The sequence below is a fragment of the Pempheris klunzingeri genome, chromosome 23, assembly GCF_042242105.1.
Source record: "Pempheris klunzingeri isolate RE-2024b chromosome 23, fPemKlu1.hap1, whole genome shotgun sequence".
Taxonomy (NCBI): Eukaryota; Metazoa; Chordata; class Actinopteri; order Acropomatiformes; family Pempheridae; genus Pempheris; species Pempheris klunzingeri.
The window spans coordinates 3304844-3329496 of NC_092034.1; the positions used below are offsets into that span (position 1 = coordinate 3304844).

The 24653-nt window shown below is 41.9% G+C and overlaps 1 protein-coding gene across 1 annotated transcript in view; it reads right to left on the reverse strand.

Annotated features, from left to right (window-relative positions):
• Positions 1-21900, reverse strand: part of col4a6 (collagen, type IV, alpha 6) — a 60978-nt gene extending 39078 nt beyond the window's left edge. The window contains exons 1-3 of the mRNA XM_070855189.1: positions 21801-21900; positions 20722-20786; positions 7956-8033 (exon numbers count right to left, since the gene is read on the reverse strand). Of these exons, the coding sequence (XP_070711290.1) occupies positions 7956-8033; positions 20722-20786; positions 21801-21900 (243 nt within the window). The remainder of the gene's footprint in view (positions 1-7955; positions 8034-20721; positions 20787-21800) is intronic.
• Between the last annotated feature and the right edge of the window lie 2753 nt (positions 21901-24653).

A 24653-nucleotide genomic window follows, 5' to 3' on the forward strand; every position in this document is an offset into this window, starting at 1 on the left:
AGGCAAAATGGCTGCTCTACCGCCATTTTATAAGTGTGTGTACACGTGTGTGTGTGTGTGTGTGTGTGTGTGTGTGGTTGTGTGTGTGTTTTAAGATGAAGCCTAAACAAAGACCACCACCACTTTTAGACTCCGGCCTCAAACGGAGGGGAGAGCCTGATAAAATGCCACACGGGGGCCCAGAAGTGTGTGTGTGCGTGTGAAGGGAAATGTTTGGACGACAGGAAGCCACTGATAAGACCTGCAGTCCTGTACGTTGGTCTGATGTGTAGGTACATCGTCATACATGTCACACAACACATGCAACACACACACACACACACACACACACATCTTCCCCACACACACACACACACACACACCCTATTTTAACCCCTAAAATACACTCATGGACATACAAGCGCTCACTCAGCGAAACCCGGACAGGCTTAATAATCACAAACACAACACATTAGAGAACGCATGGAGAGAGAGAGAGAGAGAGAGAGAGAGAGAGGTTGGAGATATATTGAAAGATAAGGGGGACACAGGAGAGAGAGAAGAGGGGAGATCAAAGTCATCATTCATGCTTGTCTCGGGGTCATTCTGCTGCCAAAGCTGACTATCTGTGTGCAATCTGAGCCAAAGAGTGTGACTGTGTGTGTGTGTGTGTGTGTGTGTGTGTCTGTGTGTGTGTGTGTGTGTGTGTGTGACAAAATACATAGGGTCTTCCATCTGATTATATGCCTTGTTGTTGCCTCCATTTTCTTCCCTGTCTTGGGATTGAGGTTAAATTGAGTCTGCAACAGGACTCACTGGCTGCATGATGCATCTGTGGTGAAACACCTCATCATGTCTCATCTATTTTTAAACTTCTGTCTTGTTTCTATTTGGGGAATTCATTTCAAGTTAAAGTTTTTAATTTCTCTCTCTTTCTCATCCTGTTACTCCAGGAAAAAGTCTTCTTCCTTTTCCCTCACATCTCAGTTTTGGTCAGTCTTTCTCCCCTCCAATCTCTCTCTCTCTCTCTCTCTTTTTTCCTCTCTACCCGCTTCAGGATTAAAGCAAAGGAATTCAGGGATGGAGGGTCGCAGTCTTTCATCGAGAGGCCCCACAGAAGGGGTTTCATCCCTCATTTTCTTATCTTCCCATCCCACCGAGACACACATCCACTATCACTTTACCCTCATCGTATTTTAAAGGGGCGGCTGCTGCACTCTCTCTTTTCCTCTCCATTCATCTTTTATTCCTGCTTCCCCTTTGTTGTCTGGGTGACTGTGAGACAGTCTGTCTCTCTCTCCCTTACTTACATACTCCATCACTTCACTTGATTGATGAATTGATTAAAGGTTATTATCTATCCTCTCCTTTTCCCTGTTTTACACCACTGTAAAGTGAATATCTCCAGATTTTGAACCGTTGGTTGGACAAAACAGACAATTTTAAAAACACAAGAGACGCTGGAATTTAAATATGTTAATTTGGATCTAAAATAACTGTTTAAAACACTAAAGTAACACGATAACACAAACAAACAACCCGATGGAGGCAGCGGTAGACCAGCAACCCCCGTGTCCCTTGAGCTAAAATGACTGTTTTTGTCAATGGAGTCTGGTGGCGCTGAACCAAAAGGATCTTCCAGGTCTCTCTCTGTAGGGATCCTTTCCATGATGCTGTCACACACTTAGAATAACACTCTGAGCCTGTCAGTGGATCAAACAAGCTCTTTTAGTGGATCTACTCTGACTGGTGCAGGTGCCCCAAAGTTTTATGCTGCAGCCATCGTTGGACGCTTGCAGCCGCTGGCTGAGGCGACCTGCTGGACCGCTTTAGATTAGATTAGATTAGATTAACCTTTATTTATCCCACGGTGGGGAAATTCACATTTAGCAGCAGTTCACACATATACACATACTGGTAAAAGTATAAATATATAAAAAAATATAAAAAATAAGATATAAAAAAAGGAAAAAATAATATATATACATATACAGTATATGCAAAAACAGTGTAGTTGTATGGTGAATATGAGAAAAAAAGGCTATTGCACGTGAATAGGTTATAACAATATAAAAGATATATATGAAATATTGCACTTTTTATTATTTTGTTGGTCTACTTTAGGTCCAGGTTCAAAAATATCAGTTATCCTTTAAACTATAAACCAATTAATCAGAAAGTAATCAAAAGTTAATCCTGTGCTGAAAATAGTTCCAGCAGTAGTTGTGCCTGGTTTTCATGTGGCAAAACTCAACTAGCATTTAAGTTAACGGAGCTAAAATCCTAACTAAGTATGTAAAGATCGTAGTTAGTTACCCTCCTCCAATCTTAAATCTATATCCCATAGTTTGATTGGGTAATCCGGTTAGTTAACTGTTGTTTTAATTGTTACCAGTTGCCTTAGCGTATGGTGCTAGCTCTACCCGGCCCCAGGCGTGTGTCAGTTTGTGCTAATCTGATTAAAATGGACATTATTTGGATTTAACACTGCGACATAGATAATAATACTGCAGGAACTGGCTCAGTTGTGTTGTTCAGTGGCTCCTTGAGTAAGCCTCTCTCTAATAACTTTAACTCACAGACTGAAGATGTTATCACAGCGGAAACCCTCTGCTTGGCTGAGGAACTTCACTCCAGCGTGACACAGAAAACGTTGAGTCGATCCCGCTGGCAGCTTGACAAAATTAGGAAGTCCTCACTCTCCCTCTCTGTCTCTGACTGGCACACATGGAGAACTGGCTAAATTAAATAAAGCATATTAAGTACTTCCTGGCCCCTTTTGCACACACACACACACACACACACACACACACCATCCTGACATCCCTTACACTGCCCTTTGACCCACAGGGTTTACCCAACAGGAGCGGATGTTATTGGACCTAATGGATCCAATATGACACAGATATTAAAGCCAGGAGAGCACAACTTTACACGCACATGTGAACACAAGCGTTTCAAACACTCGCGCTCGGTATTTTCTCAGAGTCTCAGGACTTAAAGTCGAAGTTAAACTGAAGCCCTTTGGCTATTAATAATGAAAACCAACTAAAGCCAACACACACTGTCTGGATTGTGTCTTTGCTGTGTTTGTGTTGGGGTCCCACAGGAGCAGGGTCTTACTTGGGCATTAGAAATGGATTTGTAAAGATCAGATATTGTTATTAAAACCCTCTTCATCAAGAGGTGCTTTTTCTTTTTTCTTCCATTATTACCGGATGTTTGTTCTCATGCTACATTTATTGGCCGGAGGAAACATATTCGGTTCATATTTTTGTGCCTCGACATGCCAGTCCTGCCCTCCTCCACTATAAGTAATAATAAAGACCCAGTGTGTGTAATGCCCTCGAGGATCACTGGCGCAGTTGATGGTAAAAATGAGCCAAAACATCTGAACGGGACAACCAGCACCAGTAACAACGGAAATATGAAGAACAGCTTGTTTTTCTTATTTTTCCAAACATCACATTTGTTTTAAGTTACAATCTTCATATTAAATTAATCTGACTGCCTCGAATGTGAGTGATGGGAAGAGAAAATAGGTTTTCTTGTTGTTGTTGTTGGCCGTTTAAAGGAATAGTTCACTATTCTGGGAAATACTCCAGTACTTGTAGGCGTTATTGCTGAGAGCGAACAGCAAGAACTATTACAGCACGTAATCCCCCGAAAACAGCAACTTGTTGGTTTTTGTGCACATTTAATAAACAAAATGTAGCATGTTAGTTAGTTTGTGAGGTGCTGCTAGGTATATTTGCCTTTGTCTTTATGCTAAGCTAAGCTAACCAGCTCGTGGCATCAGCTACATATTGAACGTACTGATACGAGAGAGGTATCTATCTGGTCATATAACTAAAAAACAAAGAGACGTATTTGCCAAAATGTGAAACTATTCCTTTAACCTTCATTTTTTGGTTGTGTTTTTATTCTAAAACATCTTTTATGACTTCATATTTCATTCTTGTGCTCCTTTTAGTGGAAATTTTATCCAAAAATTAAATTTTTCTCCTAAAAATGTAGTCAGTAGTAGTATTGATGAACAGTTTTACGTGTTCTTGAGTAAGACATGTGTACAGAGAGTAATTGTGCATGCACAGCACAATCTGTACTCTATCACATCCCATGATTGATTTCTTTGAGAGACGAACTTCTGATAAACCCTATCATTTGTTCTGGACCCTGTGCTCTGACAGGCTGCAGCAGAAAGACAACCGTTCCCCCTCAGGGATCAACAGAGCATCACCAACATGACAACGTTTACTCTCCGTCAGTTGTGTTCGGTGGAGCCTCGGCTGCCTTTAAATCAACTCATTACTCGTGCTGTTGTTTTTTCAGCCAAAGGTGCCAAAGCTTCTCGCGGGGCAGCTCCTGCGTGATATAACCAACATGATTTATGCTCATGTGAACCTCGATGATGAACTACTTCTGAGGTCATACAGGAGAAACTGAGACAACTGGGGATTCTGGTCCAAAGCAAACTAAACACACCAAGAGGCAATTAAAGGGAATATTTAGCTCACTGAAGGGATGTCTCCTCAGATATTTTTCTATCTTTGTTAGTGAGTCACAGTGATGCCATAATATGGGGTTTGTATGCGTATAGACTGCAAATTACATGTTAGTGCAGCTTTTAAGGGAACAAAGATGCAGGTGCATGAGAACTGAACTTTCACTTTGAAATGGAGGGAAAAATGTTTAAATTATGTTTATAGTGAAACAAGATGATGTCCTGTGGATATCTATTCAGATATCTGAATTGTTTAACTACTTAGGTTCCCAATCTTTTTGGCTTAGGACATCTTAAAAATAAGCAATAAGTCTACATCACAGCTTGCGTGTGTCCAGAGAGTGATTTTCCCTCCTAAACATCTCAGATTCTTTCATTTGAATCCCTTTCAGAGGTGAGACTATCCAACACTTCACAGAAAGGCAAAGATGAGAGTAACAGGGTTTCTGCAGGGTTCAATTAAATCTCAATCTCATGTTTTTAACACCACATAGAACACAGTTTAATACCTGTTTCACAGTCATACCAGTTTAAGTGTGAAAGTATGGGGTGCTGACCCTCAGGCTGAGGACCACTGGATTTAGTAACGTACAAAAAAAGATAAACAAGTTTGATACTCAGGGAATCATTTAAGTCATTTACAAGCATTTGCTTGTTCTAACTTCTGAAATGTGAGTATTTGCTGCTTTTCTCTATTCAACATGATCAATCGAAAGGGATTTATTAAAAATTTAAGGCTTTAAGACTGTTGGAAGGAGACCATCCTCGGCTGAAGGAACTTTGTTTGGGGACATTTTCAGACTAAAAAATAATTGTTTGAATCAAGTTGGTAATTGGCAGATTAATGGATAATGAGAATACTGTCACTATCTGCAGCAAACACAGTAATTACTGAAAACCAACTAGCTCATTTCAGATTGTAAGTGCACTGATTCACCTCTAAGTTTTAGTTTGTATAAACATGGTTAAGCCCCCTGTGCATCCCTGTCGTGTGCAGAAACACACACCTAAAATACTTTCCACCCGTTAACCTCGGGGCTGTTAACAGCTATGATGGAGAACACGCCTCACCTCACTCTCCTTTAAGTACAAAAGTAAAACTGAAAAGAGACAAATAAGCACCTTACCACTCAAACGTCTCCCAACAATAGCAGGTAAGGATGGTAGTATATCTGCGGCTGTGTCATTTAGGCCCTGCAGAAGGCCTGTACACAGGTAGGTGGTGTCACCTGGGCTGTGTTATTTACCTACAGGTACCTGGGTGTAATGTGGAGGTCGTCACTATGTTATTTACCTTAACTGGCGTACAGTAGGGACGCTGTAAGTGTAGGCTTCAGTGTCAGACAGTAATTGTTGTTTGGATACAGGCTGAAAGAGGCCGAGCTACAGTGTGAAGCTTACATTTAGTCTGGTTTTAGCCAGAGGTGAACACACACAGAGGTCTGTTTGGTTTTTTTTTTACACATTATTTTCCCCAAAATGATTTACATATAAGGAGGCTTTTTGTTTTTATATATATATATTGTGATGTTTTTTATTGTTTAAGAAGAAAGCCAAGGGAGGAAGTAGAAGAGCAGCTCACTAATAGAAACTTTTGTTCAAAACTGGCTGCAAAAAATATATAAATTAGATTTTTTCCCCAAAAAAAACCTGCAAAGGAGGCTGCAGTATTTTCTCTAGCACTGAGCAGTGTCCGCAGGTCCACACTGGGGGAATACAACCACCCACCCATCCTCAGTGGCAACGTTTAACATCTCCCAGGCCACAAACGGAGGCTGACCTAACTTGATTTGATGGTTAACACATTAAATTAAAGCTATATTTATAGTTCTTTACACTTATGGAAGCCACAAAGACCAATTTCTTGTGTTAATTGCTTCATATATAAACGTGTGTGAATTAATAATATCCCACGACTCCTGAGACCAAACCCTGAATACTGTGTCATAATGAAATTCAACCATAAAATGCTCCAGAATTGTCACCGTTCAGCATCAATATGGCGTTTCTTTAATTAATCTTACTCTTTGAAAGCTACCAAAGTTTAAAAAAAGCATTAAATCTTCCCCTTGAATCTCCTGAGTGCTAATGCAGCTTTTACGTAAAACTATACTTTCACCCTCATCATATCAGCAGTGGTCAGCACAAACTGAGCAAAGCACTTGCTCTTGCAGCTATTGCTGTCTCGTTCACAGCCTTCCCCCTCTGACCGGATGAGGCTCAAACGTTTTTAGAGGCTTGTTAATGTAGAGGAATTTATATAAAGCTAGCAGGTTTATATTGACGTATGAAATACCCATAAAACATTCCTCTTAACTGTCACTCCAAACTGCGGCCATAAATCAGAAAGCAGAGCTGCTCTGTTTGTTGCCACTGAACAGCTGAGAGATGCAAGACATGTTCTTTTAAAAGCCTGTAGACATTTCTGTACCTTTTATCCTAATTGTATCCCTGTCTTATTCTATGTCAGCTTGTCCTTTTATCTTTCATCGTCTCTGCTTTTTGTTGTATTTAAATGTCTTTCTTTTGCACTTTGTTACAATACTTCTAATGTTTTATGTGCAGCACTTGTTGCTGAAATGTGCCACACACATAAACGTGTATGTAAAGTTTAAAACGTTAGAATGTGCAGTCACTCATCGATAAGCATATCACCTCACAATCTGTCGACACCTGTGTGGTTATCATTGGTTACAGAAGGCAGTTATGGTTCCTCGCCTAAAGACACTGTTTTGTTTTTAGTGGGCGTTGGAGAAAACACGTTCCGCTCTATAGATAAGGGCTGTTGAAACATGCATATTACAGACAGTCATCAAACTCACTTTGATAATGAACAGTGAAAACGTCTCTGGGCGTCAATGTGTGTTGTTATGTGGTGGGAAGAAATAAAATTGGAGCCCCTGAGGTAGGTGTGTCTTAATCAAGCTGAGGGACTTTAAGAGGAACTTCAAGTGAGATAAAAGCTCTTCTCACAAACTGAGTATGATTTTGGGATCTTTTATTGTTGCCAAATAGCAAAATGAACCCTGTTTAGTCTGTTCGCTTCACAGGCGACAATAATCAGTACCTCATAGCTGCTTTGATAGAATAATTAAATATATACGAAGATGATGCACTGATGTGGTCTTTTAATGCTTATATATGCATTTTTTAATGGGAGCATTAACTGTAAAAAATGTTACTTCTCACAGTTTTATGCTTCTGCTGAATGAATTGCTCACTTCTTTAGATTTTTAGACCAACTCTGGCTGACAAACGTGATTCTAAGGAAGGACAAGGCACCAAATCTGCACACGAAAATATATGAAACAGGAGCTAAAATAGTTTCCTGGTGGCCAAATATCAAAACTGGAGGGTCAATTAAATGGTTTTGTGTCGTGTAGGTCTGCTCAGTTCTCTGGATTTCTGATGAACTGTGCAAATGATGATGCTCTGTCTCCATGTTCTGGTCGAAGTGAATTTTCCAACTCACCCTGCTGCCTTTCTCTGGGAAGCACTTGCGTCCTTTGCTACAGTCCCGGCCTGCACACGGCTCGTTAGACTTGTCACCCTGCAGAAATAAAAGAGAGACAGAGATTACAAACAATACTTTGGGAATGTATGTGGTGTCTAGCAGTAAATAGCAAGACGCTTTGGGGTTCGAACTAGACCTTGGTACTCCAGCTTCCTCCAACAGTCCAAAGACACACCGGGTAGATTAACTGGTTCCTCTAAACTTAAGCATAAATGGTTGTCTGTCTCTATGTGACTGACTCTAAGCCCTCTTACCATCTAAGGTTAAGTAATGTAGATAATGGATGGATGAATTGCTGTTCAAGCCCAGACATTCTGGGGTTCGAATCTCTGTTTGTGTTGGAAAGTTTTAATGCGTAACCTCCTAAATCAACAGCAGAGTGTAGCTGAAGTAAAGCTGCAAAGGAGCAAGAGTTCTTTGTTCAAATCCCTCCGTGATTAATAGAAAAAACTCAAACAAAAACAGAGAGAATAGAGGCAGAAGAGCACGAAGGGACTCTGGTACCAGCTGCATGAGTCATGTGGATATGAGGAATCCCACTAGCTGCATCAGTGCGAATGATGTTGGCAGATTTACAGCAATTTGAAAGAGGCAAATGGATTTAAAGAGGATTTATAAGAGGATCACATCCAGTCAGTGCTGACACTGGGTGTTTTTTAAAGGGCACATCTAATTATGTATCAAACAAAACATGTACTATCAGGTTCTTCAGGTCATAAACAATGAACTGTTCCCTTTATTTGTCTCCCCCTCTGCCTTTCTTCTCCGGGTCTTCTAACAGGGGACAGATGAGTGTGACCGCAAATTGTTCCCCCCCAGCTCTTTTTCTTTGCTCGTTGATTAGTAACAGAGAGTCAAACCGAACTTAACTACGACCAGAGAGGAACCCCTCACCAAAGAATAGAGCCAGTGATACCAGCAGCAGCCCTGGGGAAGACCCTTTGCTCTGCACGACTCTTTTCATAATGTTACTGCGGCTTGTTTTCTCAGCCAGCAACACCAGAAAAAGCTCTGTTCTTCGTTAAAATCTGCAGTTCTCTAGTGCGTTTGCGAGGCCCCTCACCATCTAATGCACGGTAAACAAACTCAGTATCACCACACACCATTCGGACCTTATAAACTCCAAGTGAACCCCAGATTAACCTTTGTGTGTTCGGGGTGGCATTCCTGAGATATCCACCAAACATCACGCAGTGCTTTAAGAGTTCATAAGCAGCACAGAGAGAGACTTTTATAAGCTGACGTATGAGTGGCATAAGCTCATATATGTGAGGCTCTTAAACTTCAGAACGCCAAATGCCCTCTATTCACTTGCTGGGTCTCTGGGTGGGAGGTGATGAGCCTCACGGTGAGCAGATATATAGATATATATATGTGTGTGTGTGTGTGTGTTTTGTCTTCTACATGTGCATTTGTATGTGTTAAATACTGCGTGTGAATCATATAAATATGTTTTTTACCTCCCCTGTGACACATACATACATATTTAATTAACACTCTTGATCATCTCCTTGTGATTATAGGAGTAAATGTCTCCATATGAGCCTGTGGATTGGGGGGTCTCTTTGGGGGTCAAACTCAAAGGTCATGGCTGGCATTTGAATGCGATTAAGTGGATAAAAGGGTGCTGGCGGGGTGGAGAGACGTGGAGGAGACGGGGACAGGAGGGGAGGAGGGACAAAGGGGTGTTGACTGGAGGAGGGTGAGAGGACAGGGGTGGGTGAGAAAGTGTGAGGAGGTGAGAAAGTGTACAGAGCTTAGATGAAGTGAGTGCATTAGTTCATATGACCGCCGTCCATGAGCGTTTGTACCCACAATAATGAAGGTCAAGGACCCTCCAGGACCCCTGTGAGTAACCGTCAGCTGGTCTAGTCTGGGTCTGGGTCTAACATAATAAAAGCATGGGAAAAGTGTCGGAGAAATATTTATCTAAAGAGGCTCAACAAGATGGTGACACTGATAAAACAACCCTGCACAGTATTGATTTATAATACTGATGCTCCTGAGTCTCCTCTCCTCAATAAACAACATGCTGAGGGTTTAATCCTTATTGCAGCAGCACATATAGCAATTACAGTTCCTCAATATTGATGGATGTGGCCAATTAAGACTTAATGCAGCTTTCAGCAACTTCAAACCTGCATTAATTGAATTCTTCTGTCCATTTGGGGGCAGAACTCACAACTGTTGCCCATTTAGACATCCAGCAGATACAGAGCAACAATATTGAATTGGATATCACTCAACTCCTGAGAGAATTATCTTGTTCCCTCTATTTCAGTCTATTTCTTTTAAAGATATATTGGAAATTACAAGAGTACTGGTGAACACACAGTCAGTAGTAAAGTAGGGAAGGAGAGACAAAAGGTTACTACTACTACTACTACAACTACAGCCACCTGTCCAACACCACAGAATCAGTGACAACCATATAAACTGCAGACAAAAAATGTGGTGGAGAAAGAAGAGGAAAAGAGGAAAACACACAACAAGGAGAAAGCGAGCTTGGCACAGAGCAGGGAGAGGAAAGAGAGAGAGAGAGAGAGAGAGAGAGAGAGAGAGAGAAGGAGGGGAAAGGTCAGGGGTGCTGGTCATGCTTTCTTCCCTCTGATCTCCTCAACTCCTCTAATCACAGTGACAGAAGGAGGGCAAGAGAGGGAGAAAGTGAGCAGGGAAACAGCAAAATTTGGGTTACTGGAGGGAGCAAGGAAGGGGGAAAAGAGAGTGATAGCAAAGGGGGTAAAAGAAATGGAGGGAGGCCAAAAAGAGAGAGCAGCTCAATTGAAACTTTTGGCAAGGAGACTGAAGAAGAAGCAGCTAAAAATAGACGCAAAACATGTCATTTGGAGCATCAAAAGGAAAAGAAGTAAAGTGGGGATGGGAAAAGTCACATGTGCTCACATCTCTATATGTTGTGCAACCAGCACCATTTTGGTCCATCATCATCCTTTTGTTAAGGCATGAATACTTCCTCAGGTGTTATCCAATCAGAACAGGCTGCCTCAGATTGCTATTGGCCCAGAGCTCCATTGTTGTGGAATATAATCCAGCCTCTACCTGAGTAGGGTGGAGGATGTGCGCTGATCCTCATTCAATTCGCTCTGTCCACACCCAGAGTTAAAAGTGAAGGGGGGCAAACACACTCAAAGCCAGAGCCCGAGGGAGAACATTCAACCTCGGAGCGGAGGATGTGTGATGTGGCGTTAAATAAATACAGAGGTAAAAGACAAAAACGTGGATGCACGCAGGTAAATAACCACACATGGAGCAGGACACACACAGGTGATGCTGCAAGAGTTCACACAAAGTGCTTCTGTACTTGTGAGGACGCTCTTTGACAGCATTTTCCCCCGAAACCTGAACTTAAAGCTAAGATTTACACTAAAATGTGAGCTTATCCTAGAACAGAACTTTTAAAAATGAACGAGACTGTCCTCGGCTGTCCGCAGTGCCGGTCCTCACAAAGATAGAAGCACACACACACACACAGCTAAATTCTCCCATAGAGAACAAAGACGTGAGGACAATGAAAACTGAAGTTTAACAATATGAGAGCTATTTGATCATCTCATCATCTAACACCCACTGAAACACGATCTGTATGTGTGTGTGTTTGTCTGCTCTTGTGCTTGCTTTGCACCATCTTCAGAGCTGAAATGACAAAATGAAGCATTAAAAGATGCCCCAAAAAAAGTGGTTTGGATCAAAATGACCACTTCAGTAAAGCTAGTGGACTTGGAAAACAAAAAACGTTGAACTGTTAGTTGCAAACAGGAAACAAAAAGCGATCTCCAGTGTTAAAATCCGATGTTTTGTTGACGCCAACGTCACCGGACTTCCTCCTCTGCTGCCGTCATAATGTAAACTCCTGGTAAGACCGTAGGACTGTAGGCGAACTGTCCCTTTATGCGAAGGTTAAGGCCAAGTATTTACGTTAAAGGAGCGTAAAGCTGCTACATGATTAAACACGTACCGATAAATGTTACAACCACTTCAGACAAAAGCGCCGTCCTAATAATTTACATACGTTTACAGACGTAACGTGATGGGACAGGCACATTCCTGATTGTCTGCGTGAATTCACCAGTGTGTTCACATCACTCCTCCACCCGTGCTGTCATCCCGGCATTACCCAGCTATGCATCTAAAAGCCTCGGCAAATGTTCCCCAATCAATCTCCGATGTTTGTTCACGCTTTACTGTACAAACACTTTCATGTGTGTGAGCCTAACGGAGAATCGTAAAAGCCATCCGAAATACCTGTCTGCTTAAACCTCCCGCTGTTCACACACCTGAGAGTGACAGCTCGTGGGGAGCGGCCGGCGTCTGGACTTGCCTGCTCATTCTTAGAGGGTCTGCCGATGTTATCCACATGACGGTTGAGTGTAGGGTTACCGGGAGCGCGGTGCACACTGAGCTACATGGCTGACACAACAGTGCATGATGTGACAGGACGGCCCGTTTGTTTTCGGGTGAGATAAAGCTTTGCATGCTTTGTATGTTATCGAATTCCTCACGTTGTACATGACGGTGGTGGTTAAAGGTCAGACAGGCAGGGTTAGGACCATCCTCAGGCTGACAAGGATATCTTATGTATCGGTAGACTGCAGGGCCACTATGAAGTCATTATGGAAATAATATGTGACATTTTCATGTAAAATAATGTGCATTTGATAAACCCTGATGACATGACTGTGATGGAGGACTTGGTTATTTGTGCGTTAGTAGCAAATTCTCACATGTACAAAGCTGGAACCACATTTTTAGCTTGATAGCTCAATTATACAGTAACAGCAGTGGCCAATTCATTTATCTTAGATTAAACAACCGTTCCTTTCTCTCTTGCTACACATGAAGTGGTCTGGTTTGAGTGAGTGAGTGACAGTTTGACCACGGAGGACCTCACCTGAACCTGATGTTGAGGAACGACCTCAAGGTGAAAGAAGAAGAAGGGGGGGGAGGGAGGCTGTGACTGCTTATGCAAATAAAGAAAGGCTAACGAAAGGAAAGAATAAGGAGGGGGAGAAAAAAAAAGAGTCTTTCTTTACGGTCACATCTTTTCCCTGTTTTGTCCTCCCTTCATCCTTTTCTTTTTTCTACTTCCCCCTCCTCTTTTCCATCCTCCCTCTCTCCTTTCGCTCCCTTTCATCACATCGTTGCTCTACCTCTCCCTCCTCTTCCTCTTCCTCTCTCCTCTCTCCGGTCTCTGGTCCATCTGTGACCCTGACATCCACCACAGGAGACTAACCAGCTGTGTTTGGGCCTGCAGCGCTCCTCGTTTACTTCTGTTTATTCCACACTCTGGTTATGTGAGGCCGAGTGTGTGTTTGTGCTATTTAGTGCTGACATTTACATTGTCAGATCCATGCATGTCATGTGTGTGCACGCTTTGTGTACTTGTACACAAGCTCTGATGCATTTTCTGTGTATGTTCCTCTGTACCAGGCCACCCAGCTGGAGGCAGGTCATCTATAACTTGGCCAGACAGCGGAAATTTGTGATGGTAAACCAGACCCAAACAGGATGTCGCACACAGCCAGCTGACATGGCCGACGGCTGCAAATGTAAATAAAATAAACCGCCACTGTTGATTCCAGACACAATGCAGAAACCTCAGGAGAGGGATTTTTCAGAAGACACTCCACTTTCATGTTCACTGTGGGAAACTACAAAAACAGTTCCAGAGACTTAAAACTTCATGAGTTTTGAAAGTTTGTGAAATGCCACAACTTTTCTTCATACCTAAAGGACCACAACAGAGCTTTGAATGTTGTTTTTTTTTAAATCATGTACACTTTTTAAACCTCATGCTGATCATGTTGCTGTATTTCACCACAAATTGGCATTGGATGCGCACAGACAAGGACGGCAGGGCTCTGAAGTACATCATTGGTACCTGTGCCGAGCCGAAAAGATACTGAAACACCAAACACCCACCCCTGCAGCAGCAGCCTGTTCACCCCTCTGTCATCAGGTAAGCGATACTGATATCTACCTCTGGACAGCTTCTTTCCTAAGGCTGAAAGACTCAACTCACCCTCTGCACTCTGCCATAAAAATCAGTTTCTTGTACATTAGGCCTACTGCTATGAGGTCATGTTGAGCAACAAGGCAACAATTATGGTGGAAATAAGCTAAAAAATCATGCAGATGTGATGTCCAGTGTGATGGATCACACATTTGTAGTTCCAGAATCTCACAATGTCTTGACAATGGTCAGTAGTAAGACAAAGTACACATGATTTGTTGCGGAGGGTTTAAAACCTCCGTTTAAAATAACAGTTCACATTTAAAGTCCTTAACAAGATGCATTTTGGGCCAGATAGTAAACAATATAATTCAAATCTCCATTTACTGATCTCTAATCCAGTTAAGGCTGTGTTCATATTGTGAAGCGCTGTAATGCTACAAACTTTCCTGGCAGAGCCAAAGTAAACTAAGATTTGGAGAGCTAAGCTCCTTCCAAGTGCCATATCTCCCCTGACACAGCGGACAAACACAGCAGGAAACTAATACCAGACCAGGTGACATGTTGGACGTCTATCCAAGTACAGTGACTGGAAAAACAGAACTTGCAATTAAAAATGGGGATGCAAAGGTTGAAAAAGCTTTTTATGTGAATTACGACGCCATAAAAATGTGATGCGTCGTAAAATTAAAGTTTCACAGCCCCTACAGGAGTTTTTGGATTGAATCCTAACTGGTTGATTGATACTTGGGAGAATGAGAGAAATCTGACACAATCATCAAAAAACACTTGACATTTCAAACCTCCCAACACTCATCATCAATCATTTTGGACTGCTTCTCTGTCAACACATGAAACAAAGCACACACACACACGAAGACGCATGTTCTGTGACTTTTCTTGTCACGTCTCTATCTGTATAAAAAAACTCTAATTCAAGATTTAGTGTGTGTGTGTGTGTGTGTATAGAAGAAGCTGTCAGTCTCACGGTCTCTTAATTGATACCCTTGACGTGTAGCAGCAACTATGCAAAAACCAGGACGCTCTGTTCCAAGAAAAACATCCCAAACCAACAAGCACGTAAAGCCTCACATCAATATACTCGTACATGTGTAACGCTGAAACGATTAGTCGATAATAAATGTAACAAAATGGACTTTGTGCTTTACACTGAGCCTCTCATTTCTCCAGAGGGTGCTCTCTAAGGTAGCACTTTCTATAATTGATCAATCATGTAATTAAAACAGGTATCAAACTAAATTACAGAACATTTTCTTGTTCCAGCTCGTGACTGGTATTTTTTATACGATCACTTATCATGTATGATAAACTCAGATGAGTAAAAGTATGAAAACCTCTATACAAATATACAGCGGTGGAAAACTGACAAGTACATTTCAGTACAATCTTCAGCTATTGTACTTTATTTGAGCATTTTAATTTTATGGATCTCAAGTAACGACGCCACTGCGTTAATTAGTTACTTTGCATATTCTGATTACTAATACAAAATATAATCAACATCACAATAATGTTTAAATTAATGTATGTTGATGGTATAATGTATTATTCTGAATGGGAGTATATTCGATATGCTTTATGTTAAATGGTGGTTGTTGCTTGATGTTTACATTACATTTATCTCTATTGCTGTACCTGAAATATCGACTCTAAAGACACCGTCTTTAACTTGTAGTCCACAACAGTACATCCAGGACTACAACTCCCATGAACTGTTCTACATTAGGGATCATCACACAATGTTCTCTCAGCCCTTGATAATGCTGCATCCGCTTGCAACCTGTTCATGCCACGAACAAGGTCTCTGACCAAACTCTTGCACATTAAAAAAAAAAGATTCTTGTGCAGATGCTTTTTTTCATTTAGTCTGAGAAGTTTTCTCTACTTTTACTTATGTAAAAATGTAGTACAAGTACTAGTAGTATTACTTCTAGCACGTAAAAAGTAAAAAGCAGCAGTTTAGAAGATGCTCTGCTTGCTTGCACACATGTAAAAACCTGTATTCACACACACACACACACACAGATCCCTGTTTCTATTTCCTCTGGCGAAGGATTGTGCAGTCGTGATGGAACAGAAACATGGCTATTAGACAGGATTAGTCCTCTACCTGCCTAGCCTTGTTGGCTCTCTCTCTCCCTCTTGCACACAATCTGTCCTGCACTCTTTTTTTCCTTCATGAACATAATTAAAGACTTGACGGGGGAAATTTAGCAATTTTATCAAATGAACTGGGGCGAGAATGGGCATGCACACAGGACAGGGGCTAAGTAACATGTGTTGTGCTAATAGCGCTCATGCAGGTTTATCTTCAAGTCCTGTGCCTGGTACTTCAGGCCTGCCCACGTCCTTACGTGAAAGTCGATGAGATGCTATCAGTAAGAGTGGAAGATTGATCTGTGATTCCAGAATGATCTGAAACACCTGTGATACTTTTGTAATAACCGATTCCCAAACGTGCCCCACCTTGCCTTTTGTAATGGGTGCTCATCCAAACTTTATAGGTCACGGGTGAATCAGATCAGTCTAAATCCTCACCTTACAAATTTGTGTTTTTGTACCACACTGTAAGGAGAGAGTGAAATCTTAAGCCAAAAACTGTTTAACTTGCACTCTCACTGTGATCGCATCTAATGATTTGGAGCTATAGTTACATTATCCTCACTGACACCCTTAGGACCCTTATATCTCCCCCTACTTTTTGTTTTATATCCCCCATATGTATATTATATTATTTCTAATTTTCCCCATCATGGGACTAATAAAAGAATCTTATCTTATCTTATCTAACTAAGGAGAGAGGTTTAAGTTATCATTTTCTAGTTTCTAGTCTGGAATAAACTGAGACAAAGAAATTGAGTTAAACCATTTACTAATATTTCTGTCCACTGAATGCAATATGAAACATAGAACAAGCTTCATTGTAAGCTCCGTGTGTGTATACACAGCTTTTGTAGTTGACTTGGTTAACTACAATTATTGGGAACCAAAGAATAGTTAAATTAAACTGTACTTGACTGTGTAAATGGTTGGTCAGCGTGTTCTGGAGTAAGGAACAAAAAAAAAAAAGATGGCGCTGGGTCGTCTCATAACATAACACCGAATCTAATGACTTCACTTGGTGTATTGACAGAAATACTGTTGCCCTGACAACTGACACCAACACCAGTGTGAGCTCAGAGGGGGATCTTCAAGGTCAAATAATCTCCACCTACTTCAATTAAAGTGCAATGCTGAGACTCCCATCGCACCCCCCCTCCCTCATTTGTATCCATTGGTATTCAGAGCTCCAGCCAAAGTGCCGTCTGGCAGTCCACATCGTCAGAATATGAGCTTCCGGTGGGGTATTTTCTCTCTCTCTCTCTCGTCTGCTCTCCAGTCGAGCTATAAATGCTATCAGTGTGCAGGACTGTGACATGAAAATAGACCCAAACCACCAAGCATAGAACAGTGTCACTTTTACTGCACGCAGGGTCAACAATCAATTGTTTAACTTCAGCAGAAACACACTTTTTTAAACTTATATTAGAAGGAAAGTACAGAAAAGGCACCATTTTATTTTTTTCAAGCTGATAAGATATTTTATCTCAAATAAAACCAACAAAAATCAGACGTATAACTCAAGTATTGAAACATGAGGACACTGCTTTTGACAATCACATAATTCTTTCAGTGCAACCATAAAACTGGGTTTCCCCTAGTTTTTTTTCCCCCCACTGTTTCAGTCGCCTCTCCCATTGCCAGTGGAAATGATTCATCATCTTTATAACCAATGATGTTGAAAGACAAAACTCCAGTCGAAGTCTAATTTTATCTGCACATCCTTCACAGACACAGACACACTTGGAATGAACCTCTTTAACCCTAAGCGTGCCTGAAAAGGCGGCCTGGCTGCCCATCGGCAAAACAGGCGCTAACAACCAGGAACAGGCAGCTTCACGCCAGCTCACTGATGTCATCTGACGGCAATAAAAAGATCCCCGAGACGTTGTGAGCTGCAAAAATCTGCAGCCGACACACACAGACACAAAGGAGGAGACTCTGGTCGGAGCCAAAAAAAACTGCCAGCCGCTGTCCGGACAAGAGCGCAGACAAAGAGGGGGAAGAACGCACCATGAGCAATGGAGCAGATGAAATGTGTGCTTAGGTGTAAATCAGTCATAAATTAAATGCAAACAAGCCAGCAAGACATAGAAAGGAAAGTACTGGCACAAAGAAAATTGAGGGAATAGGCAGTTGTTACCACAATTTCTGTCCACCGCTGTCATGTTTTAACTTGTTAAATGAGCTTGAAAAATGTATGGTGATTATGGCTTTTTTGGCCTCGCTGCATCAAGGCTGTGCTACATCCTGCGTTAGCACTAAATGAGGTGCAGGATAGTCAAATATGGAAGTCCTCTAGGATACAAGGCTGGATTTTAGATACTATTGTTTTTAAAGTTCAAGATTTACTGGAAAATAGAAGTTATGGATGAAATCCTCAATATATGTAATTTTATTTCTGGAAAACACCTAGAAAACAATGTGTTTCTTTTTAATCTGCAAATGCAGCACCTGAAGTACTTCACTGTTTACTAAAATCTGTGTCATAGAGTGATATATATATATATATATATATAAATGTAAGTGGCTGCAGCACACTGGCTAGATTATGGGTTTAGATTGGTCATATCGCACAGCCACGTTGTCCACAAAGGCCTCATACACCCAGAGACATTGAGTGGACGATGGGCAAAAGTGCCACATGACTATTTCAACGTGAGCAGGTGGATTTGAGGTTCTGCAAATAAACATCCCATTTCTGTTTGAGCGTCTGGGTTTGGTTTCATCCTGTAACTCCTCTCATTGCTCAACATGTGCTTGTTCCTCCGAAGGTATTATCGCTCTGATAAATCACTTCCTCTTCCTCTCTGAATGAACAAACTTTATATCTGACCACAAGCTGTTTAGACAGAATCTGACTAATTAGCGAGCTCAAGGCAGAGCATGACGAGAGTGAAACAGTTAGACCACAAATTTATGATTTGATTTCATTTGTACAGCCAACAAGACTTATGACGCTAAAGATAATATTTATAATACATGTTCAGATTGTAATACTGGAGGATGCATTAGTTTAGTGTAATGTTAACATTAGCTGGTGAGTATGAGCACAGCTGAGGACTACAGGAGACAAACTGCTTTATCTCCGCCATCAAAGATGTTTTTGTAGTTGAACAGACTGGAACAGAAACACATTACAACAGAATACGTAGGCCTTACTGCAGGGAAAATGCTTTGGATTGCATTAGGCTGCATGGGTATCCATTTTATTCTGCTTACCACCTGTAAATGAAATAATAAAATGTATCTAGAGCTCTCTTATTGCTGGTATGATGAGAGTATTGGGGTCTAAATGCAGAGACACAGACCAGAAAATGTTGAGAAATCCTGAGAAAATCTGTTTTTTGAGGGGCTGCAGTAAAATCTTCTAATTCCAAACACCCAGCTTCTTGGTAAGAGCTACGATAATCAAACCTCCCTCGCCTGGAGGGGAGGTGAATGGAGAGATGGAGCAAACCCAGCAACAAAGGGGAATGGCATCCGTGGGGTACAGATGGAGGAAGAGCTGGGATGAAAAGAGGGTGTAATGGTTGACAGGTGGGACTGATGGTGCGAAAGTAATCTTCTGGAGAGGTGGAAGGCATGATGGGAAGAGTGGAGGAGCCCCTGACAGAGAGAAACACCCTGAAACAAGATCTGGTTACAGCTGTGTGATTTCTGCTTTGTACCTCGGAGCAAAGGGCACAGAAAAGGGGGAAAGAGTGTGTGTGTGTGTGTGTGTGTGTGTGTGTGTGTGTGCAGAACATATGCGTGTGCATCTGTGTTTTGTCTATACATCACAATAGAGCGGCATGCACAGCTCATATAGTAGAGGGCAGAAATCTGAGCTACAGCTAATGTGCCTCAGAAGAGCAAAGAAAGTTGTCACATAGCTCTGTCCTTACCTCGAGGCCCACAGGGACACACACACACACACACACACACACACACACACACACACACACACACACACCCCTTCACTAGTGTAGTTTAAGGTTTCGTCCAAACAACAAGTGTAAACCGATCAGTGGGTCCCCATGGATCGACGTGAAGGGATAAATGCCCCCTAATACTGCCGTGTGTGTGAGTGTACCTATGCATGTATGTTTGTCTGCCTACCTGTGTGTGTATGTGTGTGTGAGAAAGAAAGAAAGAATGAAAGAAAGAGCGAGTGTGAATGTGTCGCTGGAGGCTACAGGGAACGTCAGGATGACGGCCTGGTAAAGATCATTGAGGACGTTCCTCAACCCGCCACAGTCTTCCTTCTGATAATATCAACTTGGGCCCATAGGGCAGCTTAACTGCTCTTTGAAATGTTAACTAGATGACAATACAGCAATATAACACCTCAGACAGAAACATCGTGAAGTGGAGAGTAAAAAAATAGAAGCAACATGTGCTCGTTTTTACTTGAATGTTTTCCATCACGTCACGTCGATGTTATCTAGGTGTCCACAGAAATAAGAAAACAGTGGCAAGCAGCAAAGAAATTCAAAAGTTTGAAGCTTGATCGCTAAAATATTGGACTTTTCCTTTAAATTCCCGTCAAACCAGCCGACCGTAAAACAAACAGATGTTTAATACAACTCTGCGTGCCCATCGCTCCTCTTAAAGAGCAACAGAATCCCTGAGCCAACACGCACCTCAGGTTACCTCACTGTATCCCGCCGCCCTGCCCGACAACACCTTGCACTGCGTCTCCTGCTGCCAACCGGGACCTATTTTTAGCAACGGAAGTCTTGCTAACAGTTCTTTTTTTCCCCCCTTGTCGAGGTGGTGTGAATAGAGGGTTGGTGGTAATCTGGACACCGATTTCACTCGAGAGTGTGTGTGTGTCTGTAGTTTACGGTGTGTTTTCATGTATCTAAAGAACATCTATGTGTGTGTATACTGCTGAATTCCACACCTGCAGGTCGACAGAAAACACTCGAGTTTAAAGGAATAGTTTGGGAACATTTTGGGAATGTTCTCTCTTTCCAAGAGTTGAATAAGAAGTATAGTCTTTATTCTAGGTTAGCTGAGCATAAAGACTGGAAAGTGGGTGCAACAAAACCTCTGAAGCTGAACAATTAACATGTTACTTCTTGTTAGCTCAATCTTTTCAAAAAAACAAGTGTAAACATGAATATTTGGGGTTTTGAGGGGGTTGAGTGTTGGTTTATTTCTTGGTGAGGAGTAGTGACATCCCAGATTTATGAGAATGTTGAACTATTCCTTTATTAAAGAGTGACGTACACATTAGTGCCTCTATATGCTGAAATGCGACTTTCCCTCACATTGTTTACGTGTCGTCTCGCCGTTTATCCCTTAATTTCCTCCTTAATTCTTCGGTGAGTCAAGCCATGCTGGCAAACGGCAACAACCACAAGCTCGATGAAGCTTTAGTTGTGGCTAAAGTCCACCCACCCCACCAGACACCACTGCAACCACCATCATCAGCTCTTCCTCTGCTTATTTGATCAGTGGATTGTGGGAGTTACAAGACAAGCTAAATTTCCCCCTGCTGAGTCATTCTCCATCCGTCTGTCAGCTGTACTTCTTGTGTCGTCTGGCATTCGCTGATTAAATTGCCTGTGCAAACACGTGAGCCCACATAAAATAACAGAGCGTGCATTTCCCTGTCACCGCAGTCCGCTAATGTGGCTACTGTGCAGCCAGACAGATATATATCAAAACCACAGGCGTTAGACAGGACGCTCTGATTCGTCACTGGGTGCGTTGAGGAGACAAACTTGAACAAGCAAAAATCTGAATCCCAGCCAGCTCCAGGATCTGCTCGCTGGCCACAGGGGGCGACGAGGAGACGGGCAGACAGGTGCATCGTGTCTCCATCGTGTTGTCTGATCACAAACAGAGGGGAAATTCCTTCTGCTGACCCCAAACACACACACACACACACAGACACACCTGTGAGAGCCTGCGGCGGAGGAGTAAGACCCCAGCATTTGTTCGCTCCATTAAATTTCACTTTTAGCCTCCTGACTAACTAACAGCAGCAGCTTCGGTCTATTAAATCTAATTTATTATGGTGACTAACTTGGCTGCAGTGTGGAAAAGTCTAAAGTTAAAGCCAGACTACTTTAAATAATATTTGGTGTTTGTTTTAACCTGCTTGGCGGACCAGACGGGTGGGGACAGTCTGGATAAAAATGATGATTTTTGATGATGCTGATGTGGTCTTTATGTTTTGTCTTTTCCCCTCTGGAGGGAGGTCAGGGGTCAGGGGTCAGTTTCACCCTGGAGCTGGCAGAGATTCAGTTTCTTGCTCAAAGACACTTCAGCAGCACGGAGGTGCACAAACAACAGGGTTGAATCTGAAGGAAAAACCCTCCAAGCACCTGGTCTCCATCTTTATTAAAACTTACACACCAATGCTTGCGTTTCTCTTCTAAACTACCTAGTCTACATACCAACGTTTACAGACTGGACCCTCTCTCCCAAAGACTCTCCTGTGGTCCAGTGAATCCTCTGATATGATGGGAGCTGCAGTGTTAGCAGACTTGGATCACAATGAGATGTCCTTAAATGGAAAAGACACGTGAAGAGAGTGCGACACTCACTCCTGTACACTCTTTTCGGAGCTACTTTTTACAGGTTTGTCCTCTCAGATTCCATAAAACAGATTAAATACGTTAAAATAGTAGCTCTGAGCGGCTCCTCTCAGGCCTGATGCGTTTCAAGGCTGTCTTAGAGCACACTGAAATGTCCATAAATGGCGAGGGATCCCAAAACTCTGCCCACTTTCAGAGGGACCTTGAGGTTTTTCTGTGTAGCAGAAAGCAGGCTGGTCCAGTTTATGTCTTAGTTGTTGAATGAGTTTCTTCTTTCATAGGACAATTTCCTTTAATATTATAAATGTGTAACTGTTTAAATGTCTATTGTGTCAGCTAGAGAGCTGACTGTGGCCAAATGTCGTCTGTAAGTGGAGCAAATGCAGACGTGCCTGAAACCATATTCTTTTCCGGTGGCTTCAAATAAAGTCACATTGTCCAGATTGTCTGTGCAGTCAGTTGATTTGTTACCTCAGTAAACACTTTGGAAATTAGTTCATGGTCTCAATCTCAATAGACAATAAAGCAGGGTATGTTTTAGGGCGGGACTTCCTTTTGACTGACCAATCTGAGGCGGGCCATGCCTAAACCTAACCAATCTGAGGTGGGGTCTTGGCAGAATGGTTTCAAAACCAAGATGGCCACAAAGTCAAACTTGAGGCTTCAAAATGGCGGTCCACAAACTGGCTGTGAACACTCACAAAGGGATGCTCAGACAGGCTGTACTTTAGGCAGACCGTCTAGACAAGGAGAGTTTCACAAGAGAGTTTTGAAAGAGTTTCTGTGCTGTTAAAGGCTGAAAATGTGCCTCATTCACATGCAATCCAACAAAGTGTGTGTGGGAATCTCTAGCAGAGGAGACACAAACACACAGTGTAACCAGGGTTTGAGTGCATCCACATATAAGCAGCCTGCAGGCAGAAAAAAGACTCCCAGCTATGCTATAGACACCCCTCCTCCTCCTCCTCTTCCTCCTCCTCCTCCTCCTCCTCCTCCTCCTCCTCTAGTCAATCAGCTTTTCAGCAGTTCTTAAAGCAGCGTGGTGAGGTTAAAATATCACCCTGACGCTCCTTCTTTTGTGATCAGATCCACCTCTTTCTTTTCCTCCTAAACACACAGTCAGGCATGTATTTCATTTGTGTGTCTGTATACATCTGTGTGAATGTGTGTGTGTGTGGGAGAGAGAGAGAGAGAGTGGAGAGGCCAGGGCTGGTGAGAGAACAACAGAGTTACCTACAGACCATTAGACTTTAATGGGAACCAGTAAAATACAGCCTGAAGCTGTGAATGGGGCAGACAGAAAGGCGGGAGGGGAACAGCCGGAATGAGAGGGAAACTCTCAGAGATGATCATATATTACAAACTTTAAAAGATAATTCACAATCACAATCTCACCAATTGATAAATTATTTAAATTTATAAATACACAGATAATGAACACAATAAATATGAGCTACATTTAAAAGTAAGTTGTGCAGGAACAAAATATGGAGGCCCGGAGGTGACAAATGTCTCTAATACGTCGTCTGAGTGAACAACAATAAATAAAGTTACCTGTTCGAGCTTTTTTATTGAGCAAGCTGGAATTTTACTTGTGCTTTTACCCAATTTTTCAAGTTTACGGTGCATGTATTATTTCTTTTAAGGTGTTGGATACAAGTGTTCTCACTTAAATCTAATGTTTTCCCTTGGATCGGTGTGTCTTGGTATACATTAAATCAAATTATAGCTAAAAAAATCTAGTGAAATCAATGACTTACATTGGCTGTTCATACATAAAAAGCCTAATATTTGTTCTTTTACCTCCAAAAGCTAAGATAAATGATTACAAATACATTCATCTTACATTTACACATACATTATTACTCTTTTTAAATCCGACTCCCCAATTTTTTATTGTTTTAGTCCCTACTTATAGGGAATGTTAAGTATGATAGCGTAAACACAAGGATCTAGTAGGTCATGTTGGTCGTCTGTAATCATGTGACTTAAGACAAACACTGAGTTGTGACTCATCGTGTGTCATGCGGAGAC